The sequence below is a fragment of the Cavia porcellus genome, unplaced genomic scaffold, assembly GCF_034190915.1.
Source record: "Cavia porcellus strain 051 isolate PalLab524CR breed Dunkin Hartley unplaced genomic scaffold, mCavPor4.1 scaffold_25, whole genome shotgun sequence".
NCBI lineage: Eukaryota > Metazoa > Chordata > Mammalia > Rodentia > Caviidae > Cavia > Cavia porcellus.
In genome coordinates, this window is record NW_026947508.1 from 38,616,775 (window position 1) to 38,639,045 (window position 22,271).

At 42.0% G+C, this 22,271-nt stretch overlaps 2 protein-coding genes across 12 annotated transcripts in view; one reads left to right on the forward strand and one right to left on the reverse strand.

The window, feature by feature from the left end:
* Window positions 1–280: 280 nt before the first annotated feature.
* On the reverse strand, window positions 281–19,362 carry Ppih (peptidylprolyl isomerase H). Of its 2 annotated transcripts, XM_003462504.5 has the most exons (10): window positions 19,230–19,362; window positions 18,825–18,889; window positions 18,492–18,515; window positions 18,240–18,284; window positions 15,806–15,848; window positions 14,373–14,465; window positions 10,447–10,534; window positions 9,720–9,760; window positions 8,914–9,008; window positions 281–430 (listed from the first exon to the last, which is right to left on the reverse strand). In XM_003462504.5, the coding sequence occupies exons 1-9, from the start codon at window positions 19,293–19,295 to the stop codon at window positions 8,940–8,942; spliced, it is 534 nt and encodes a 177-aa protein (XP_003462552.1). In that variant the 5' UTR covers window positions 19,296–19,362; the 3' UTR covers window positions 281–430; window positions 8,914–8,939. The 2 variants fall into 2 exon arrangements, with proteins under 2 accessions (XP_003462552.1, XP_063092439.1); XM_063236369.1 differs by lacking the exon at window positions 18,492–18,515.
* The window catches only part of Zmynd12 (zinc finger MYND-type containing 12), a 183,740-nt gene continuing 180,808 nt past the window's right edge, over window positions 19,340–22,271 (forward strand). For all 10 annotated transcript variants that reach the window (XR_010043148.1, XR_010043149.1, XR_010043150.1 and 7 more), the window contains exons 1-2: window positions 19,340–19,475; window positions 19,718–19,793. The gene's annotated coding sequence lies outside the window, so the exon portion shown is untranslated. The remainder of the gene's footprint in view (window positions 19,476–19,717; window positions 19,794–22,271) is intronic.

A 22,271-nucleotide genomic window follows, 5' to 3' on the forward strand; every position in this document is an offset into this window, starting at 1 on the left:
CAACTGACTGACCTTTTCCACACTGGCAATAGACTTTATCAAATTGAAACCAGTGGAAACATACTTGCAATAGTGGTATAAGACCCTGGGGCTTTGCCTGCTTAAACAATGAACTTGAACCTAAGAGAAGCCTGCTATAACTGCTTACAGTGTGTGGTGCATCAAGCACACAAAGCAAGCACCTGACCCTAGTTCATTACTGGTGTCGGGAGAGTCTGTTCAAACTGAAGTGGAGGGGTGAGGGTACATTTAAAAACACATACAAAATCAAAACAAAACATGCACACTCAAAAACCTTTATTTACAATTAAAAAATTAAATGTACACTCTTTGATTCTGAGTCTGATATTTCCTCAGCAGGCAGGAATGCAAATACAGAGGCCAGTCCAGCTTATCTGACTCAGGAAAGCCGCCAACAGCAAAGGAAGCCCTACAATGACAGAGACAGGGAGGTCAGTGAGCGATGGGAGATAAGCAGCTGAAGGGAACCAGATGGGCACATTCCAAGACAGACAATGTTCCCTCTCTCCTCTGCACCCTTAGTCCTCTTCTCCCCAGAGAGCAGACCTGGTCTGAGTCTCACCACAGGGTAGACCTTTGGTTTTCCAGAGCCAAGTGGAGACACATTACATGAGGACTAAGAAACTAACATTTATAGCCCAGCGTGTGGTTTCATTTCCTTAATATTTACCCTTTACAACTCAATGTATGTATTATCTCTACACAAATGAGCAAACAAGGGGTTTACTGGCATGACTAAGGTCCTAGGGTTAGACAGTGTTGGGACTTCCTGGTCTGATTGGCTCCAAGGCCTGTGTCCTTTTTGTCAGCTTTGACGACTTTCCGTGGAGCTACAGAACAAAGAACAATCCTTGAGCATAGCAGGTTTTAGTAGCAGGGATACAGAACGTGAAGTCTACTCTCTGCTTATGGTTTGGAGCTAGTCATACTAAAAGAATAATTAGCGTATACTCAGATACTATTGCTTCCCTCCTCCTCCCATTCCTCCTCCTGCCCCTTCTGAGGGACAGTGAGTTTTGTGTCATGTGGCAGTCCCAGTTTAACCCTGGGCCCTTGACCAAGGTATATCAAACTGTCAACGCACTCTGTAAATTGCATAGTACACAGAACCTAATGTCTACTCTTATCACATACAACAGTCACCATGGTCCCTCTAATTTCTCAGTCCAGAGAAAAGCAGAACAACACATTTGTGACACACTGTGCTAACTGCTGTGGAGGAACCAAGTGTGGGTGCACCAGGCAGGAACCACTGACAAATCCTGGATCTGGCAAGAAGAGATGAAGGGACTGGGGAAGACTTTTACACAGATGTTAGCCATGGTGAGGCCTGGAGGGGCCCCCCCCACATAAATATATGGTGGGGATATAGCTCCATTGCACAAGGGCTTGCCTGGCAAAGGCAAGGTCCTGATTTTGCTTCCCGGTAAACACCCCCCGCCCACCATTCCCCTCCAAAACTACATATATAATATAGTGTGCATTTTTATTATAAAGTGCATGCTCATGTAGAAAATTCAAGGATAGGACAATATAAACTGAAAAAACCTGCCATCTTTACTCTGCAGAAGAACCTGTTAACAGTCTGCAATTTATCATTGGTGAAACTTTTGAAATTATATAAATAGAGCCATGCTTACACAATGTACTTCATGTTGACTCACTTAACTTACTTTAGAAAGCTAGGTAACACAGATCCACTTTGGTAAGGCTAAAGAGTGTGCGACGGAGGAGACAGCTCCACGTGTGTAAGACCTGGCTCAGGGGAGGCGCCGTAGCCTTTGGACGGGACGGGACTGGGCTGGAATGGAGCCAGACATTCTCCCTTCCCCTTCCTTTTCAGGTGGCAGAGCTTCTGACTTTCCGAGGGCTGGAACAAACAGTGTCACACACCCAGCAGGCATGCAAATAGGAGCTGCCAAATCTCACAGGGTCTCTGTGTTCCCTGGACCCCTATTTTCATGTGGAACTCTTCTCTTTGCCTAAGACACTGCAGTGACTTCTAGCCTCCAGCCCAGCTTCCCAGTGCGTGAATCTTCTGAAGAAGATAATTCAACTGTAAATTTCTCCTCAAAATCCTGTAGTGGCTCTTTTCTGGAGGGTCAGGACTCTGAGAATCTCAGGAACACAATGAGATTTTCCCGGTGGAGAGAAATGATTTATTGCCTGCAGCCCGTCCCCTGCCCTCAGAATAGCACATGAGCTGCTGAGCATGGCACTGGCTCTCAGAACTGGTCTTGGCCTCCCTCTACCATTTGGTTTTCCTATCCTCTAGTTTGGGACATGTTGAATTACTTGTAACTTTGCCTACAATGCCTGCTGTCTCCTGCTTTATGCCTCTGTGAATGCTCTTCCCTCTGTGTGGAATGCCTTCCAGACTTAGCACCCAATACATTCTATTCTTTTTCCTACTCTTGTACAGCTTCAGTGGTCTTCCCAACATGCTTCAGGCAGACCTAGGCCTTTACACCTTCCTTACATTAGAGTTTCTAAAATCTCTAATCCAGTACTTTGTTGTATTTCTCATGGAAGCTCCTTGAAAGAGGGAACTGCACTTCTCAAATTTGTAGTCTCATACAGGGGAACTGTTGTGGTTTGTTTAAATGTCCCCCCAAAGCTTCATGTGGTCATGGTAAGTAGGCCTTTCTAGGGCAGCTGAGTCTATCAGTAACTGGCATACAATACAAGGGAGGGAGGGGGCATGCTTTCTCTTTTTGCCCTTTTTCCTGTTGCTGCTTGCAACCCCCATGAAGGACTGCCTTGGAGCCAGCTAATTATGGACTGAAGCCTCCACAAACTATAAGCTTCCTTCACTCTGGGCATCAGGTATTTTGTATCAATAATGAGAGAAAAATAACCAAGACAGGATCTATCCTAATTATTATTTTTGTTTTTTTGAGACAGGGTCTCACTATGTAGTTTAGGCTGGCCTTGAACTCATGGCAATCCTGCCTCAGCTTCTAGGATTGCAGGGATTACAGACATGTATCACCTCAACCCGATGGACCTGTTCTAATTAATGCTTATTTGTGGAATGAATGGAGGACCAACACAGTTACCACTAACATCTTTCATAACCTTCCCAATAGGATTACATCACATCTCTAGGTATAGTGGTATCTTGGTTCACAAACTTAATTTATTCCATGATTCTGGAAATGATGGCCACATTCCTGTTTGTGCAGGAAAGATGGCTGTGGTTGTATTTGTCACCCAATGCAGAGTTCACAAACAAAAACAAAATTCAGTCAAACTTTTCTGTGTGTGATCCAAACTGTTCTCCAACAAAAGTGTTTGTGAACTGAGGTACCAACTGTAATTCCAGAATGGAATTCTGTATTTTAGGCCTCAGTCACTCAACATCCTCACAACTATTATATCTAGTATCCACAGGTACAGTTATTTTTTTTACATAATCACTATTGAAATCTTAATACTGTCCTGCAGTAAAGCATTAATAACTACAAAATTATGTGTGCTGATTATACGTATTTTCCTAAAATACAGCGATACTTGTGTTTCCCACAATTCTTTGATAAGCAAAAGAAAGATATCAAATTAGTAGATTTAGCAAGTGTCCCCATATCTGTAGGGAAATTCAGGCAACAGTAAACTAAGGAAAGCTTTCTACCACTCAGTACTGGTAGCAGGTCTTAGAATCACAGGAAGGGGCAACATATCAGACTGGCAATGCTGCCCGAGCCCACAAGCAGGTCCTCTTCCAAGAGACTCTTGGGCTTTTGAACCAGTAGTTTCCAAATACATGTAAGTAGCAAAGAGCCTAATTTATGGTACAGAAAGAGGATATTCAATGGGGAGGTTTATGCTATACCTAAGTTCTGAGATAACTAGAGGCATACAGGAAGTGTGTGTGTGTGTATTTTGAGATTGGGTCTCACCTTCATTTTCAACAAAATCAAAGTCAGAGCACTGGAAAGCAAACACAGGAGTTCTGGAAGGAAACGCTCCATCAAGAGGCACATCCCCTGCCCTCTATGTGCTCCCTTGCTCCTTCATCTCATATTCTCAGTGTTTGAGCAGAAGGCCTAAGCTTCATGATGCAGTGCTACCTTGATTCGAATACAGGGAATGACTGCTGGGCTACCAAGAAATTATTTCCTCCTGAACATTTTTTGTTTGGAACATGGTGAGTTTTCAATGCAATGGCAGACCCTGCTATTCCCATATGCAGAGCTTGCCACCGGCATCTGTACCAGTATCACCTGGGAGCTGGTTAGAAAAGCAAACCCTCCATGTCCACCCAGGCCCACTGAACTAGGAGCACCTTTTAAATAAATTCTCTTGGAACTTCACATGTACATTACAGTATGAGAAATACTGTTCCATAGGGCTTAAAACCATCTGTTATTATTGTCAATCACAATTCTACCCAAAATGAACCTGAATATATGGAAAAATCCTGTAAGATTAGAGATGCTTACAACTTTCAGTTGGGAAAAAAAATGATGGGTTGAGACCATGTGTTCTGCCCCCCCCCCCCACCAAAAAGTAACCAGATCTTTTTCCCTTAATTTCTGTCAAATTGCCCCTCACAGAAAACCAAAGTGGGGGAACCATTTTTTCTTTATATCAGACTGCCATCTAGGTTCCTTCACAGCTTTCTTTTGTTCTTCTTTTTCCCTTAAAATCTCTGATGAAGTTTTTGATAAAGATCTATAATCTCCTAGCAACTGGGAGGCTGAGGCAGGAGGATTACAATTTGAGCCAACCTCAGGCAATTTAACAAAACTCTAACTCAAAAAACACTTTTTTGTTGTTGTTGTTTTTAAAAAGGGCTGGGGAAGCTGGGTGTGGTGGCTCAAGCCTGTAATCCCAGGACTGGGAGGCTGAGGCAAGAAGAATGCAAGTTTACGCCAATCCCAGGGCAATTTAACAAGACCCTATTTCAAAAAACAGTTTTTGTTGTTTCTGGAAATAGCTGGGGAAGCCGGGTGTGGTGGCTCATGCTTGTAATCCCATAACTGGGAGGCTAAGGCAGGAGGATCAAAAATTGCAAATTTGAGACCAGTCTGTGACTACAAAATAAGCTCACGGCCAGTCTGAACTGTATCATGAGATCCTGTCTCAAAAAGATCAAAGGGGGGAAAAAAAAAAGAAAAAAAGGACTGGGGATGTAGCTCAATGCCAAAGCCTTTACATTCAATACCCAGTATCAACACAAGAATTTTTAAAAAGAGGCCAGGGATGTAGCTCAGAGGCCAGGGATGTAGTTCAGTGCAGGCGACTTGGGTTCAATCCCCAGCACCACAACGAAACAAAACTAAACAACTTTTCTTTTTTTAGTGCTAGGGATTGAACCCAAGGTCCTATGCATCCTAGACAAACACTGAACCACTGAGCTACACATATAGTCCCCCAAGCAAAATTCTTTTTAAAAAGTTTTTATTGGTACAAATATTTGCAGCACATGATATTTACATGCATTCTGAGGAACTGGTGTGTGTGTGTGTGTGTGTGTGTGTGTGTATATATATATATATATATAAAACATATCTTGGTAATTTTTGATCCTTTTTCTATCATCTTCCCTTTCTCCAAAAAGTTAAATATCACATGGATCCTCTTTCATGAGAAAACCAAAATATAAATTAAATAGTAAAATAAAGACTTTTGGTGGTTTTTTTATTTTTTGAGACAGATCCCACTATGTAGTTCAAACTGGCCTTGAACTCACAGTGATTTTCCTGCCTCAGCCTCCTGAGTGCAGGAATTACAGGAGTAGGACATCACACCTGGCTAAAGGTAGACTTTTGGCTCAGTGAAATTCTTAATTTAATATTTGGGTATAAGAAGTGCATAATAAATGATAACTGTTTTTATATTGACTAAGTATTAAGTGACTAGAATCAATGTCTTGTGTAAGTTAGCATTCAGAGACTGAACTGTAGGTAGCCTGAGGTTACAGCCCACAGTCTGATACAGCACCTCAAATAACTCTTTAAAATTAAAATTTAATTTAATTGAGTTCCTCCATCACACATTTCCCCTTAGGCTTCTTCAAACCACATTTCAAGTGCTCCCATGTCACATGTGGCTGGCAGCTACATTACTGGACAATGCAGATAAGGTACAGTTACACTGTTACAGAAAGGATGGTCTGTCTGACGGTCTCAGTTTGGAGGGCTTCTGGAATGTGAAAAGGCCACCTGTGGAATCTGTGCTGTTTGGGTTGCTGGCTGACAAGGAGCTTTACAAGGACAGACTCACGTGACTTTCTAATAGTGGGAGGAAAGGGACAGGTTAAGGATCCCTATCCAGTTCAGGTTGGCCTTGGACTCACTTTGTAGCCCAGGATGGTCTGAATTTGCAAACGATCTCCTGCCTCAGCCTCCCAAGTGCTGGGATTACAGGAGTGTGCCACCATACCCAGCTACTTCTATAAAGACTCAAAAATACAGAAAAGAGGCTTCAATGCAAACAATTTCTAAACTTTATTCTTGATATTTTCTGAACTCCAATATAATCAGTGGTCAATCTCAAGCAATAAAAGAACCTGAGAGCTGAACTGGAGTTAAACAGCAACAAAATGAGTGGGAAAGGGAGGGAACGGACAGTAACTACTGAAGGGGAAGAACAGGAACACTAGGTCCTGGCAGGAAGGAAGGTTTGGGGATAAACTGGGCCTATGAAGGAACCATCTGGCTGGAAGATGGAGGTCCACATGCAGCTCCCAGCACACACTTGTGCATTCCTGCCCAGCATTTGCTCACCCTAGTTCCTGGCTAAAAAAATGTCTCACATTCTCTCTCACAACTCTCTTGTATAATACATTTCTACTAAATGCCTGTAAGTGCCAGATGCTCTGAGCACAAAGTATGTCAGAGATGAAGGTCTGTATAGTCAATAAAATGGTCTGGTATTCACTGGACCTCCATTTGGAATAAAAGGTAAGTGTTCTATATTACACCATGCGGAAAATAAATTCTAGAGTTAAAGTATACAAGTAAAACTAGAGAAATACTCGAAAGAATGCAGATGATTATTATTATAATCTAAGGTAGTGAAGACTTCTTACACAAGACAAAGCAGAAAAGCTGCAAGGAACTGATAATTTTTATCATATCAAAATTTAGAATTTCTGCTTAACAGAGGACATCAAATTTAAGTAACACATGATGCCATCCTAGAACTAGTAGTCAAAATGTATAGCTATTAAAACATTAATGAAAAGGTAAAATAAACTATGTAACACAAACGTCATACATCACAAATTTGTTTTGCTTTTAATATGAAAGCTTTGGGAGCTAGGGATTTAGCTCAGTGGCATAAGCTCCTGCCTTGCAAGCAGGCAGTCATGAGTTTGATCTCTGATACTGATAAAAAGGAAAAAGACAAAAAAAAAAAGAAAGCTTTACATGAGGAAAGTCATCAAGACACAATACCAACATTCTCTTTCTTTCATTTTTTTGGTCTTTTTGAGACAGGGTCTCGCTATGCAGTTCAGGCTGGCCTTAAGCTCACTTTGTAGCCTAGGCTGGTCTTAAACTCGCAAGGAGGCCCTGCCTCAGCTTCCTGAGTGCTGGGATTACAGGCGTGAGCCACCACGCCCGGCAATATTTTTTTTTTTTTTTCAAAAAAGAACAACATAGTATGATGTCATTTAGGAAGAATAAATCCACGTAAAACTAGATGGGCAAAGAAAACTCTCTGATGAACATGGACTTTCACTTTGTATCTTTAAGAGGTTGCATTGTTACTTGTGTAATTAAAAATAATCAAATGTCCCAGCACTTGGGAGGCTGAGGCAGGAGGCTTGTTATGAGTTCAAGACCAGCCAAAGTGAGCTCAAGGCCAGCATGAACTACATAGTGAGACCCTGTCTCAAAAAGACAAAAAAACAAAAAACAAACAAAAAAAAAAAAAACAAATGAAATATGTAGCTTCTTAAATGAACCTTGTAGCTTCTTAAATTTATTTTATCTATCATATTTTGAGAAGGTGTCTTACAATGTTACCCAGCCTAATCTTAAAGTCCTGGGCTCAAGCAATCCTCCTGCCTCAGTCTCTTACATAGCTGGAACTGTAGGAATGCTGTGTGCCACCATACCTTGGCTGGGCTTTTTTTTTTTTTTTTAAATAGTTTTGGGGATAACTGAGCATTTGAACACATTCTATAGATAATAGTATTGTGGTTACGTAAAATATAATTTTCAGGAGTTCCGTGCTGAAGTATTTAGGGATGAAGTATCAAGAAGCCCACAATTTTAAAAGTGGGAAGAAAAAGAAAGAGAGAAAGGGAAGAAGAATGAGGGATGAAAAGTAAGAAGAGAGGCAAGAGGATCAAAGAGAAGAATGGGAGAGGAGGGAAGAGGGGAAAGGAAGAACAAATATCGAGACAAAAGGCTAAGACAAAAAATACCAGTCACTGGTGATGCGGGTGAGAGGCACCAGGCGCTCCTCACCTGTGGCAGGCTGCCCAGCACTGAGGAGGCAGTGGCAAGGATGGGTAGGAAGGAGCCCTGTGGGCTGAGCAGTGTGAGCATCTGTTGTGAGGGCAGCACAGCCAGCACACACAAAGCCAGGGCTTGGGGTTGTGGTGTCAGTTCAATAGGGAAGCATGACAAATGTGTCTCCTGGCTGCCCAGCTACCTCTACAGTAATGGTCTACTGAATGGAACTACAGTTTGACAGTACTGAGATATACCTGAGTGGTTTTCAGGTTGATACACTAGGAGGTGGTAGAAAGGTAAAGTATTTCTATAACCCTTTATCTTTTGATCCCTGCAATGGTCATAAGGGTTAAGTATTCACTTCTTTTGACAGATGAGGAAACAGGCTTAGTCTCACATTTGAGTCTAAAGTTCTTTCCACCAGAACGTGCTGCCTTCTCTCAGGTCTGACTCCTAATCTAGGGGAGAAAGGCACACTTACCGATTACGATTTAGTCTTGGTCTGGACTACATTTCCCCACACTGTGAGATCACCACAGGCAGTTTGGGCTTATTGTTGGGGCCTGTAGGAACATTCTAGAAAAGAAAGCACATGGAGACTCATCCACATATGTCACTTCCTCCTTGAGCCTTCACCAATGTCAACAAGCACAGGGCCCAGAGACTGACAGGACAGCTATGTCCTAGCAGACAGGATAAGCATGTATAATATAGACCAAAAAGAAAATACAGAACACTCAAAATATTAAGCCTTGATATGTAACAATGTAATAAGGCTTTAGGGAGCTGTGAAAGGGGCATATGGGAAACTGAAGTAGTGCTCAGAGGGCAGGGGATTGATTCACAGAAGGAGAATGCTGAGTTGGGCTAGAAGGATGAATGGGATCCCATCAGGAGGAAAAGAGCATTCGGGGCTGGGGAATCAACATAAGCAAAGACTCGAGGGCAAGAACAAGCAGGAGGCAGGCACAGGAACTCTGTGTTTAGAGCCTGATGTGGCTGAAACACAGGGGAGGCAGTGGCACGAGTCAAATCGTTAAGGTTTGTGCATGCGATGGAATGGAGTTTTAAAAGTAGGTGATGGGGTTCTTAGAGGCCAAACCACAGTGTGGGCTGCAGGGATTAACTACAGAGCCAAGGATACTTGAGGCACATGGCCTCTCGTTCTTTTTGAGGAGGCTGGGCCTAGCCATCTGGAACCCATGTACCCTCCTTTAGCTCCTCATTGCTAGTTAGATAGTACTAGACCAGGAAGGCTGTGAAAAAGAACATCCAAGCAAGACTTACCTCAATCTTTCTCATCACTAGAAGTCCATCAATGATTTTTCCTGCAGGAAGAGTATGAAGCAGATTTTATTTTTTTCATTTGCATAGCTCTTTCCGTCTCCCAATGCCCATTGTTTTTTGTGTTTTGGTTTTTTTTTTTGTTTGTTTGTTTGAGACAGGATTTCACAATATTGCTCATGCTAGCTTCAAACTTATGATCCTCCTGCCTCAGTTTCCTGAGTGCTAGGATTCATGTATGCACAACACTCAGCTTCAGTACCTACTCTTGGCTCATTAGAGCCTCTTACTAACTCAAGAAAGTGAGATTCAGGGAGGTGAAATGACTTGCCCAAGGCTACAGCCTTTAGGTGGTGATTAAGCTTGGGTTTGAGCAATTCCAAAGCCCCTATGTACCATGCTGCTTCTGTGTCATTTCCCTAGTGCTATCATCTGGGTTTTCCTTTAGAATATGGATTGCAGAGTGGTTACGTGCTAGACCCTCAGCCCCTGACCCTCCTCTCCATTCCCGTACCCATAACTCTTCCCCACGTCCTCACTTCTGTCTTCATCACTACCTAGAGCAGCAATGGCAGACCTATAGCACACATGCTGCAGCAGGCTGTCTGTATCACTAACCTAGAGCATTTCACCAGCTGAGCACTCTTAGTGACCGTCTGGGGACTGGATCCTCTGGAAGCCTCACCCTGAGTGACTGGGGCCTGGATACTATGACAGGAACAGGACTTACCAAACACTACGTGCTTCCCATCCAGCCAGTCGCACTTTGAGCAGGTGATAAAGAACTGACAGCCATTTGTACTGGGCCCGCTGTTTGCCTGACAGAAACCAAATATACTTTCAGTAAGCTTCTCTGGTTGTGTCTGCTGAAGGGTAAGATTCTCAAGGGAGAATAGTCCTGACTACCGTGCTTTCTTCTTATAAATCTAACTGAGTGACTACTATGAGCGAAGTCCTAGTGGGCACACAAGGGTACAGAGATGAACAGAAGACATAAGAACGGTGGCCTTTAGAAGACAAAATCTTTAATAAACATACAATTCCCCTACAGTGTGAGTTTTGATAAGAGAACAATTCTTTATTTGGTGTATTTTGTTCAAAACTGATTATATGTGAATTATAGTTACAAGTTAGCAACCATCTGGGGAAATACCTGTTGCTATGTAATAAGGCGTTTTGTCTAAAAGACTCTATACTATATTATAAAAATAATAATGTAAAAAGATAAGAAGAAACTGCAAAATTAGGGCTGGGGATTTAGCTCAATGGCATAAGCGCCTGCCTGGCAAAAGGCAAGGTCCTGAGTTTGATCCCCAGTACTGGAAAGAAAAAAAAAAAAAAAAAAAGAAACTGCAAAGTTAATTTTCACCCAGAACTTTGTATTATTATATTTTACAGGGAAACCACTTTCCTTCTTTTTCCTTTTCTTTGCTTTCTTTCTTTTAGGAGAACACTTTGTTTTTAAGGCATTATATGTAATAATGTAATAAAGAACAGGTTATACTTACAATTCAAAGTGATATTTTTCAAAGAATATTTTGACTTTCATATGACATCTACTTTTGTATGCTCATACTAATACCTTTGATATACTAAATTCAGGTTTTCATACATCAGTAAACTCCAGTTTCATTAGCAGTGCCTTAGAAAAGTGTTTGTGTAATTATGTGAACCCTTTATTGCTATTTCGGAAAAAATTAGTAGAACGTGGAAAACAAAAATGCTACTTACTACTACTACTAAAGGAAACAGAAACCTCAGAAAATTAGTGCTGCTAAAACAAAACTAGAACTTATAATAGGTAGGTCACTAGTCTTAATCAGATGTTTACTGGATTTAAAATGGTTGATTTTATGTTCAGTTTTAAAGAAAAAGATGTGTATGGAATATCAGCAATACATTAAAGCCAATGTCTAGGGATGATCTCTAATTAGGGATTTTATTGTTATACTTTAGGACTATCCTCTGTAAGATGAAGACTATTTTGGGCTTTTATAAAATGAGTGGGCTAAAAGAGGCTCTTTTTGGTGTTTGCACATGTATGAAATTAAGGGAGCACCTAAGCTGGCTAGTGTAAATCCAAACTTTGGAACTGAAGGGACAGAATTGCCAGAGACACTTATTAATTCTATGTGTCTTTTATTTTTCTGCTCATGTATAATCACTTATTAGCAATCAGGGACAAAAGCATTCACTCTCAGCTCTTGGATGCTTATATATTTTCCCTGAGGGCATAGCTTATGTCTATAGACAATCTGTAGCCAGATAACCTAGCTTAAGCCCTAGCTAGGCCACTGACTGTATGACTCCATTTAGTCATGTAACCACTCTGAGCCTCAGTTTCCTCATTATTTATCCCAAAGGGATGTCTGAGCATATTACAATGAATTAAGGCAGGTAAGGCACTTACTGATGTATCCCATCAGGCCACCTATTATTCTGATTACCGTTTTGTTGTTCATCAGTATCTGCTCAGCAGCCTTCCTATATTAGGTGGCAGAGTCTAGAAACAAATGAGACCTGATTCTGTCCTTAAAAAACTCACAGGATGGGAAAAAAGCCAAGTATGTTACAAGACATGTGACAGCACACTTAGTGCCAGACTGAAGGCAGCAGAGACCAGGGCTTGCTTCCATTTTCCCAGTTCCTCCACAGATGCGAACCCTGTGACATGCACAGCGAGGTGTTCCCAACCTCCTGGGAGAGAGCTGAGTCCATTCAAATTGCTGCAATCTTTACCTGCATTTGCCCAGCCTGGCTTTCCTAAAAAGGGGCTTGAAAACTGTTTGCTAAACTAGCCTTGCCCAGTTATTTTTTAAATGTTTGTTTTTATTATTACATAGTGGCAGTATAAAATGGTTTTTTGATTTTATTTAATTATTATTATTATTATTATTATTATTTTGGTCTTTTTGAGACTAGGTCTCGATGCAGTTTGGGCAGGTCTTGAGTTCACCTTGTTGCCCAGGCTGGCCTCGAGCTTGAAGATCCTGCCTCAGCCTCTGAATGCTGGGATTGCAGGCATGAGCCACCATGCCCAGTGTTTTTGTTTTTGTTTTGAGATAGGATCTCATTGTGTAGTTCAGACTGGCCTTGAACTCACTATGTAGCCCAGGCTGACCTCGAACTCAGTAATCCTCCAGCTTCAGCCTCCCAAGGGTTGAGATAAGAGATGTGTGCCACCATGCCTGGAGCAGTATATAATGATTACCTAATTGTGGGCAGTTGGTACATGTATATAGCATATCTTAATTCTTTCATGTCCCCTTTCTGCCTTTTCCCTCCATCTCTTGGTCCTCTTCCCATATCAAAAGATCTAGCTCTGTCTTTTCTATTATCTTTTTTTTTTTGTACAATTATTAGCACAGGCTCCTGGACAGGTACCCTGCCCCAGCTTTGGAATCCTCACATGCCACTCACAAGGAGACCAGGGTCTTTATTCTGAAACACAAAGTTGATCAACCCTGCTCAAAAAAGTGCATTATGGCTTTCTAAAACCTATGCAAGTCCATCCCCCTTGCTCTTTCTCTGGCATGGGAAGCCCTTTGAGAGCTGGGCCCACCCATCCCTTCAGTTGACTCGGTGTTCTCTCCCCCAAGCACATCCTATGTTCTCAACCACTTGCATCACTTTTTTTCCTTTAATAACCCATCTTCCTACTGCGTGGGTGCCGACCTTGCAGAGCCCGTTTGCTGGGCCTGTTAGGCTCTTTCTTCCCATGTCATTTGGTATAGAATTCCTTTAAAACTCAAATATTCTTCCCTCTGTGAAAGCTTCTCCACAGCAATCACCATCATTCCTCTGGGCCCTCACAGTCCTTCCGTGTACACCAAGGATCCCTCATCTTAATGTACTAACAGCACTGACTACACCACTGGTTTATTTTACACGTGTGTTTCTTGTTCAACGTCAAGTGTTAGAATGGCAGCAATCATACCTGTATCCTTTATGCTTTACCAGGAGACCTGAAACACAGTGGCTATGAGCAGATCTCTATTTAAATTCACTCATCCCTTAAGGCATGAGTGAAGAGTGAGCAATAGGACCGAGAATGTGCATGCATATACTGTGGGAAATGCGGACTGGAGTGCTTCAGGAGGGAAATCGGTGGGAGGAAGAGAAAGAAGTAAGGGAAAGGATGAGGAAGGGCTAAACAAGGGGAAGTGAGCCCGAAGGAGAGTAAGTAGATATGGGTTAGAGCAGGGGCTGTAAGTGATAAAGGCACAGGACCAGGAATGGGACTGAGATGTTTGAGTGAGGATTATAAATGGGGAGGAGCATGAGCAGCAGTAGTGAGCAAGAAAAGCTGAGTGGCCAGCGGGCAGTGTGGCTTCCTGGCTGCAGTGAGTGAGTCATGAGAAGCAGCACTATGAGTGAATGAACACCACAAAGCACAACTGACTGCCTTTTGAGCAGTCAAGCTGCATGTCCTCGCTCAAATAAGGTAAGAAGTACACTGGAGCTCAGTTTTGGTTCCCTAGATGGCTAGCGGTCCTGCCCAATGAAACTAAACCAGCTAGAGAAGGAGGCAAGGGTAGCAGAGGTAAAGGCTGGCCAAACAGGAGAATAAGCCCAGATGGAAGACTGAACTTCCACGAGGGCCCAGAAGCCAGCTGCTAGCAATCTAACCCAAAGCCTTGACTGAACCTCACTTACCATGGAAAGTAGGCCTGGAGCTGAGTGCCTGAGTTTAAAATTTTCATCTGCAAAAGGGCCCCGGTAAATACTGGCAACTCCAGTACCATCTCCCTGGGTAGAGACAAGGAAAGTGTTAGAAGCTTGGAGTGAAAGGAACCAAAGGAAGATACTGTCACACCTAAAGCGTAATTTTTTAAAAGTCTACTTTGAGCCAAGCCTGATGGTTCTCAACCTGTTATCCCAGCTGGTCTGGAGACTGAGACAGAAGCCCGAGCTCAAGGTTAACTGGACAACTTAGTGAGATCCTGTCTCAAAACAGTGTAAGGACTAGGGATGTAGTTCAGTGATATGCCTAGTATATGCTGTGGAGACCCTTAGTTTAATCCCCAATACTGCTCGTCACCAGCCTACTCTTACTGTTTTTGATCACCTCCAATACCAAACTTCTTTGGTCCTATCTCGGAATCAGAGCAAGAACCACAGAAGACGACCACAAGCCCAAACATTGGGCAGGGCCTGACACAGACTGGATGGTACAGTAATAGCTACATCTCTAAAAATGTCAGTTAAGACAGGCGAAGTAGGGAGCAACAGAACAGTGATCGCATATATACAATCCCTGACATTCCCAAAGACCCCCATGGCGGTAGTATATAAACATACCCACTTCAATGACTGCTACTCTACCCCTCCACACTGCCTATGAGGGTGGGTAAGTCCTTAGCAGGCTAGTCTATACAGAGTACCATCCTCTTGACCAAAGCTGACTGGACCAGGGAAGAACACCTCCCACTGAGCCAATTAGAATCCCTTCTCTAGGAATCTGGAAGTAAGACAGGTGCTTTCTCTAAGGTTGAATTTGTATCATATAAAACTAGAAGCCAGAGGTGATTGTTCTGCAAGGAAGACTAGAGGACAGAAAGAAAGCATAGCACAGATATATAGAGAATAGAGAAACAGAAAAAAAGACCCTTGTTTCCATGTGGTTTTGTAGTTCCTGGATCCATTGTTTCCTTTGGGCTCCATGTAATACTCACTTTATCATAAACTCCTGATTTTTGCTCAAACTAATCTTACTTGCATTATTTCTTTGCTCTCCCAACAATCCTGTGGAATAAGCATCATTATCTTCCTTGCTTTTCAGATAAGCAGGCTGAAGTCTGGATAATAACTCTAACAAGAATTTTAGAGTAATGGTCTCTAATCTTCAACATAGTCTCTAATCTTCAACAACACTCCCTATAAGGTAATATGCATTACCTATGTTCTGTAAAGGAAGAAAAGAAACTAAGGCTAAAAAAGACTAAAACCTTAACAGAACCCCTGAGGTCATCCTGCCTTCATCAAACTGAGCTATTGTTCTTAAAGCCTCCTGTAGCAAAAGTAATAGCAGCAGCAATAACAACAAAAACTGAACCTGTCAGTCTTTGACCAGCTAGAATAGTACTTACATTAACAAAATCTCCACCCTGAATCATGAAATCTTTTATGACCCTGAAACAGAAAAACAAAGGATCTTGAAAGAAAATTCTACAATTTAGAAAAATATTGATTTACTCACTGTAGTATTAGAGTAACACTGAATATTATCAACGTTCATTTTTGGCTCTCTAATCATACTTAACTCTCACTACCTACTATCTTTTGCAATCATTGTAAAACAGTATTTATCCCCTTGGTTTACAAAATAATTAGTCTCTCCTGGAACAAGTCAGCTAAAAGGATTACTAACCATAAACACAAACTTTTTATTGTAAATAGGGCATTTAGCATTAAATGCACAATCTGATACCTGAAAAACAAAAGGAAGAGACTTCTTTCAGGAAGGAATAACCACCAAAGCAAAAGGCAGCCTAAGGACTTAATGTAAATTTTGAGGAAAAGTAAGAGAATATATGTGGAATGGACTATGTTTAAGGGCTCATAACTGTTGGCTAGCTGGGCATGATACTGCCCAGCTAGGCATGATAGTGCACACCTATAATTCCAACACTCTGAGAGGTTGAAGCAGAAGGATGGCAGTAAGTTCAAGGCCAGCCTGGGCAGCATAGTGAGTTCAAGGCCCACCAGAACTATACAGTGAGAGTGTGTTTGCAATAAACAAAACCAAACAGAACACCTATTTGCTATTACACAAGGTCCTTAGTCTTTTTTAGCCTTAGTTTCTTTTCTTCCTTTACAGAACATAGGTAATGCATATTACCTTATAGGGAGTGTTGTTGAAGATTAGAGACTATGTTGAAGATTAGAGACCATTACTCTAAAATTCTTGTTAGAGTTATACGAAAGTTGTTGGTATCAAAATGGAGTTGCTTGTGTCAACCCTAACAAAAATGAATAAACTATAAGGTTATGAAGGAAGGGTTCTCACAGATGACTGTCTGATAACAAGACTATAGTAGGCTATAGGAAAACTATAATAAGCCATAATAAAGCTATAGTAGGACTCTGCCAGACCTACAACCTTGCACAAAAGCTACTACAACTTCACATAAGTCATACTTCTTGCCAGGACATCTACCCAACAACCACTTGTTAATTCTGGACTAGAGCTAACCTTGTTATTGATCACTTGTAGCTAAAAATTATTGTTTCAAAACCTTTTATGTAATTGTCCTCATTTTTGCCTTTAAAAATTTCTTGCCTCAACCTCCTTAAATATGCAGTTTATGATGGCACATGTGCTCACATTGCAATGCTCTGCTACTCCCAAGTAAACATCATTATTCTTTGGGGAATCTCTAATATTTAAGTTGACAATCACATGTTAACATCATTACCACAGGATTCTATATTAAAATGAAGCTAAATGTAGCTAAACTTCCCTTCCAATGGCCTGAGAGAATTGGGACTATCCTTAGATATCATATTCGGTCATTTTAAGAACTAGGTTGTAAGTGCTGGGAGTGGTGGCACATATTAGTAATTCTAGCACTTGGGAAGCTGAGGCAGGAGGATTGCCATGAGTTCAAGACCAGACTGAACTACACTGCGAGACGCTGTCTAAAGAAAAACAACAAAACAAAGTACAAAACAAAAAACTATGTATAAGGAACAACCACTGGAGGACTACAAATGTATTTTTAAAAAACCTACATTCACAGACACAAGAGCATGAAAAGGACAAGATATTGGCATAGTAAGTAGTTTCTGTTTTAAATATATAAACTAGTAGGGAGTACAAGGAGAGTTAGAACATTTAATAAATTTTCAAGTCAGTTGTCTGTAAAAACATTTCTTATTGAGATCTAAGAATTAGCCTCTGGTATTAGTTTCTTTCATTCACTCATTCAGCAATTATTCATTCATTCATTTCAGTTTGTGCCCATTATTTTAGCCCAGGCTTGGCTCAAACTCTAAGCAGTCCTCCTGCCTCAGCATCCCAAAGGTGGGATTATGCCCCGACTGCTTTTATCTTCTTTTGAAGAGTCTAATCCCCACAAAGGTGTACAGCTGATCACCCATATCCACAGGTTTCCTATCCTGGGAACCAACTGTAGACCAAAAATATTCAGGGAATGGAAACCCTGCATCTCTATTGAACAGGCACAAATCTTTTATCCTTGTCATTATTCCCACAGAACAGTATACCAACTATTCACATAGTATTTGTAGTGGATTTGGTATTGTAAGCAATCTAGAGATGATTACTAGCGTACAGGAGGATGTGCAAATGTTTTTATGGTGTTTGGAAGTTCAGGTCTCATGAGTGCTAAAACAAGTGCTCTACCACAAAACCCTCACCCCAACCACGGCATTTTAAATAAAAGACATAAGCACTCGCAGATTTTGGTATTGGTGGGAGATCCCAGAAGCAATCACTTACAGCTACCAAGGGATGACTATATTTCTGAAAGTCTTAGAATGGCTTGTCAGAAGCCTTACCTGTGGAAGGTGCTTCCTTTATAGCCTATTGGAACCCCATCTTTTCTATAACCAAAAAGAAAGAGAATTGGAATGATGACAGGTAATCACAGGCCTTTCAAGTTTACAACACACTGGAATCAAAGGGTTTCTTCTAAAGGTGATGGGAAGAGAGACGGGTAAATGAATTAAGAGTTGGCCCATGCTTAGCAAATGCAACCCCAGGACACCCTTCAGAAGCAGGTAGAGAAGTAAAAAACATCTGAGACTGACCTGAATTCTCCAGTGCAGAACTGCCTAAAAGGGAAGAGTGAACGAGTTAGTCGCCATGAGGTCCCCGGTGTGAACATCTTTAATCTCAAGAGGGGAACCGCCATAGGCACTGGAGCCTGAAACTTACTAGCCAGTCAGTCAGATGTCAAGGCACCCAGGCATACAGCTTAACAAGTTCACACGGGAAAAATAACGGTAACCATTGGCAAAAAGCTAATACCCAGAACTCAAGAGCAGTGAGGGGACGACAGAGGGAGCTGGGCGATTCCACTCACTGACTGGGGCCCGGCTTCTGACGCAGCTTACTCCAACACAGCTGCATCTCCTCATTACCTGAAGTTCTCGGCTGTCTTGGGCACAACATCTGCAAACAGCTCGATCTTCATGCGGCCAACCTCCTGTAAAGAGCATGAGACAGTCAGAAGGCTCGGACCACGCCTGTGAAGGGCTTGCGGAGACAGGAGCACGACTAGTTGCTCCCCCACTCCCAGGCTTCTCGGTATCTTTTACCTCCACCCCTGTGGCCTAACTTTTCATTCTGCCTGGTCCCTCCAGACGCCCAGCGCTAAGGTAGGCCAGATTCATCCTCCCCCTTCCTCCCTCCAGCCTGGCAAATTGGTAGGCTCTGGTGTAGTTTCACTTTCTGACTTCAAGAGTTCTCTCTCCTTGGAATGATGAATTCATCGTGGCCGTGCACTTTCTCTTTGGTGCTGGTCTGGACGGCCAAATGTATCTCACCTGGCCACCGATGCTGACATCAAAGAACACCACCGGGTTTACGGGGCTTGAATTTGCCACCGCCATGGCTCTGACCCGGAAGCACAAGTCAGGTTCCGGGGAACTAAACCCAGCCCTGCGCCGGGGAGGAGGGAGTCCGCGGCGCAGACGCAGTAGGAGCCGTCGCGGGCGGGCTGGGCTCCGTCAAGCACCGCCTCTGAAGACGAACCTGCTCCGGCGGGCGCGCAGATCCTGGGGCGCTTAGAGGTAAGGAAGCGAGGAGGAGGGCTTGTGGGGCAAGGCAAGAAGGGAAGATAGGAGGAGAAGAGTGTAGAAGTGTTTTTGGTGCAAGTTGACGGGCACCCCGCTCATATGTCTATGTTAGTTGCAGTGCAAATTAAGTTGTCTTGGGTTGGGGCATTTGCACTCTAGACGTCTTGAGGAATTTAGCACTTGGAGCCTGGACTTCAAAACCGTGACACGTTTTTGTTTTTGTTTCTTAATCTCAGTTCAAGGAGGTAAAACTGAAGACCTCTTTTGTCCATCGTCAGCGTTTAAAACACCGTGACACATGACATTTACTAGGTAAGCCTGCTTAGAATACTTACCTCAGTAAGTAACCCTTCCTTGAAGTTAGAACACTAGAATTTTCCTTTTAGTTGTGCCACAAGCTTCCAGCACATTTCCCACGGAGTCTTGGCCTGTTACATTACTCTTAGGCTTACATATCACATCTGACTGATCCACTCTTTAAGTGCATAAATCAGGCACCCTGTCTCATCAGGTGCCACTTCCCCTCAGTTACTGTGATCTGCCTTTGTGTTCCTTGGGGAATGAAATCTCTTTAGGCCTTTGGTGCCAATATTAGATGTTACTTCTATTCAGGATATTCTTACACATCTTAATGAGGAGGACTTGCTCCTCTTACTGGGGTTTGGAATGTTAGAGTTACTATAGGTAACTAAACTAGATAGAATAGTAGGCAGATAGGGCTGAGCCCTTGAGAGAAAATGCAAAAGTCAGCTGTGGCTGGAGGCTTACTGATTGCAACAAAAAAAGACCAGATTGCAACAAAAAAAGAGCTACTCACCCATATACTTCTAGGGTTGAACAGCAGTGATTGATATTCTGCATAGACATCCATCACCTTGGGATAAAGGACCAAACCTCCTTAACCTGCCTCTTCCAGGAAAATCATGGCTGCCCCCTGTGGCTTGCTCTAAAATTTGCTTCCTCCATTTGATCTCCACTTAATCAGTATTACCAAAGGGTCTCGTAATGTTATTGCTTGACCATAGTTTTATTCCAATGATTTTCCATTGGATCAATGTTACCTAAGCGACTGTACTTGTAATCTTACTGATTGATAATAGTTCTGACCCGCCTTAAACCTGCCTCACCTTGTGACTTTGTTCAATAAACCCCCTTGAGAAGCAGGGTTGGCAGGCAACCCACTTTGGCCTCCTTCTATACTTCTTAGATCTTTCTTTCTTTCCTTTTTTTTTTTGGTTCCAGGGATCAAACTCACCACCGCATGCTTGCCAAGCAGGCTCTTATGCAGCTGAGCTAAATCTCCAGCCTCCTACACCTTTCTCTCAAATTCTTCCTACTCTTAAACTTCTTTGTTCCTAGAATTCATTCCTCAATTTTAGAGAACACTAATTCCGCATTTTGGACATCTAGCAGGTTGGAAGTTACATTCTCTTATATTAGAGTCTCCTTTAGAGAGGTGGTTTCTAGGGTTTTTTTGTGCTGAACAAATTGTTGGTCAAGACAAGTACAAATGGCAGCAGGGTTTTACATTCATTCAAAGTAGGAAAAAGTCAGTCTGTGCAGATGAGTTTGGGCCAAGTAAAAGAAAAATACACTCTACAGGGTAAGGGCGGCCTACAGCGAGAGATTACATTAGCAAAACCTCAATGTCCACTGTCATTTTGTATTTCTTCCTGGTCAGAGCTAGGTCTACTTATGGGAAACCTGCTTGAGTTCTTGCAAGAAGTCTGGTGCGGGACTTTAGGAACTGTTCTGTGCCTGGAATTTTGTAGTTAACACTTCTTGTCAACTTCCCTGGTCAGTTTTACCATACCCTAGGCTCCTGCCTCCTTATTTTTGAAGGCTAAACCAGATGTCATCTCTAGAGAAGCAACTTTGCATCCAAACTAAATTAGCCTTTTGTCACTCAGATCATTGATTTTCTTTATACTGCTCACCAAAATTGTATGGTCTAGATCCATGTATTAGTTCGTGCCCCTCCCGCCCCCCCCAAACTCTGAAGGTAGTGAGTCCCCTTGACTGTCTTGTTCGCAGCTGTAGCTTCAGTGCCTAGTATTTAATAACTACTAGGGTATTTAGTAAATAGATCTAGTGGATTGAGTGGAGAGGGCAATGGTCACATGGTTTTGATATAGTAGATATTATTTTCTGTATACTTCAGTCATCCTTTCTAGTGGTCTAAGCTGGGAAAATATAGCATGCCTTAATTTAAGAGCCCAATTTTTAAAATTTCCACATGCTTCAGATCCTCACCAGATTGTATAAAAGAGCATAGTATTAAATAGGAAAAAAAGTCAAACAAGAGAAGGGCTACATATCACAAACAAGGCAAGAATATCCATCCTCACTATTACAACTCATAGTTCTTGAAAACTTAGCTAGAGCAATTAGGCCAGAGAAAAATAATAAAAAGGATCCAAATAGGAAAAGAAGAAGTAAAATTGTGCTTGTCTGCAGATGATATCATTTTACACTTAAAAAACTCTAAAAATTCTAGCAAAACCTTTTAAAGCTAATAAATTTAATTAGCAATGTAGCAGAATAGTGACTCAACATTAAAGTTAAATGCTTACTAAATACCAATAATAGGGTAGCTGAGAAAGAAATCAGGGAAACAGTTCCATTCACAATAATTTTTAAAAAATACCTAAGGATGACTCTAATCATGGAGGTGAAAGACTTCTACAATGAAAATTTAGGCACACTGAAGAAAGAAGTTGAAGAAGACACCAGAAGAAGGGAAAACCTCCCATGTTTATGGATTGGCAGAATTAATATTGTAAAAATGGC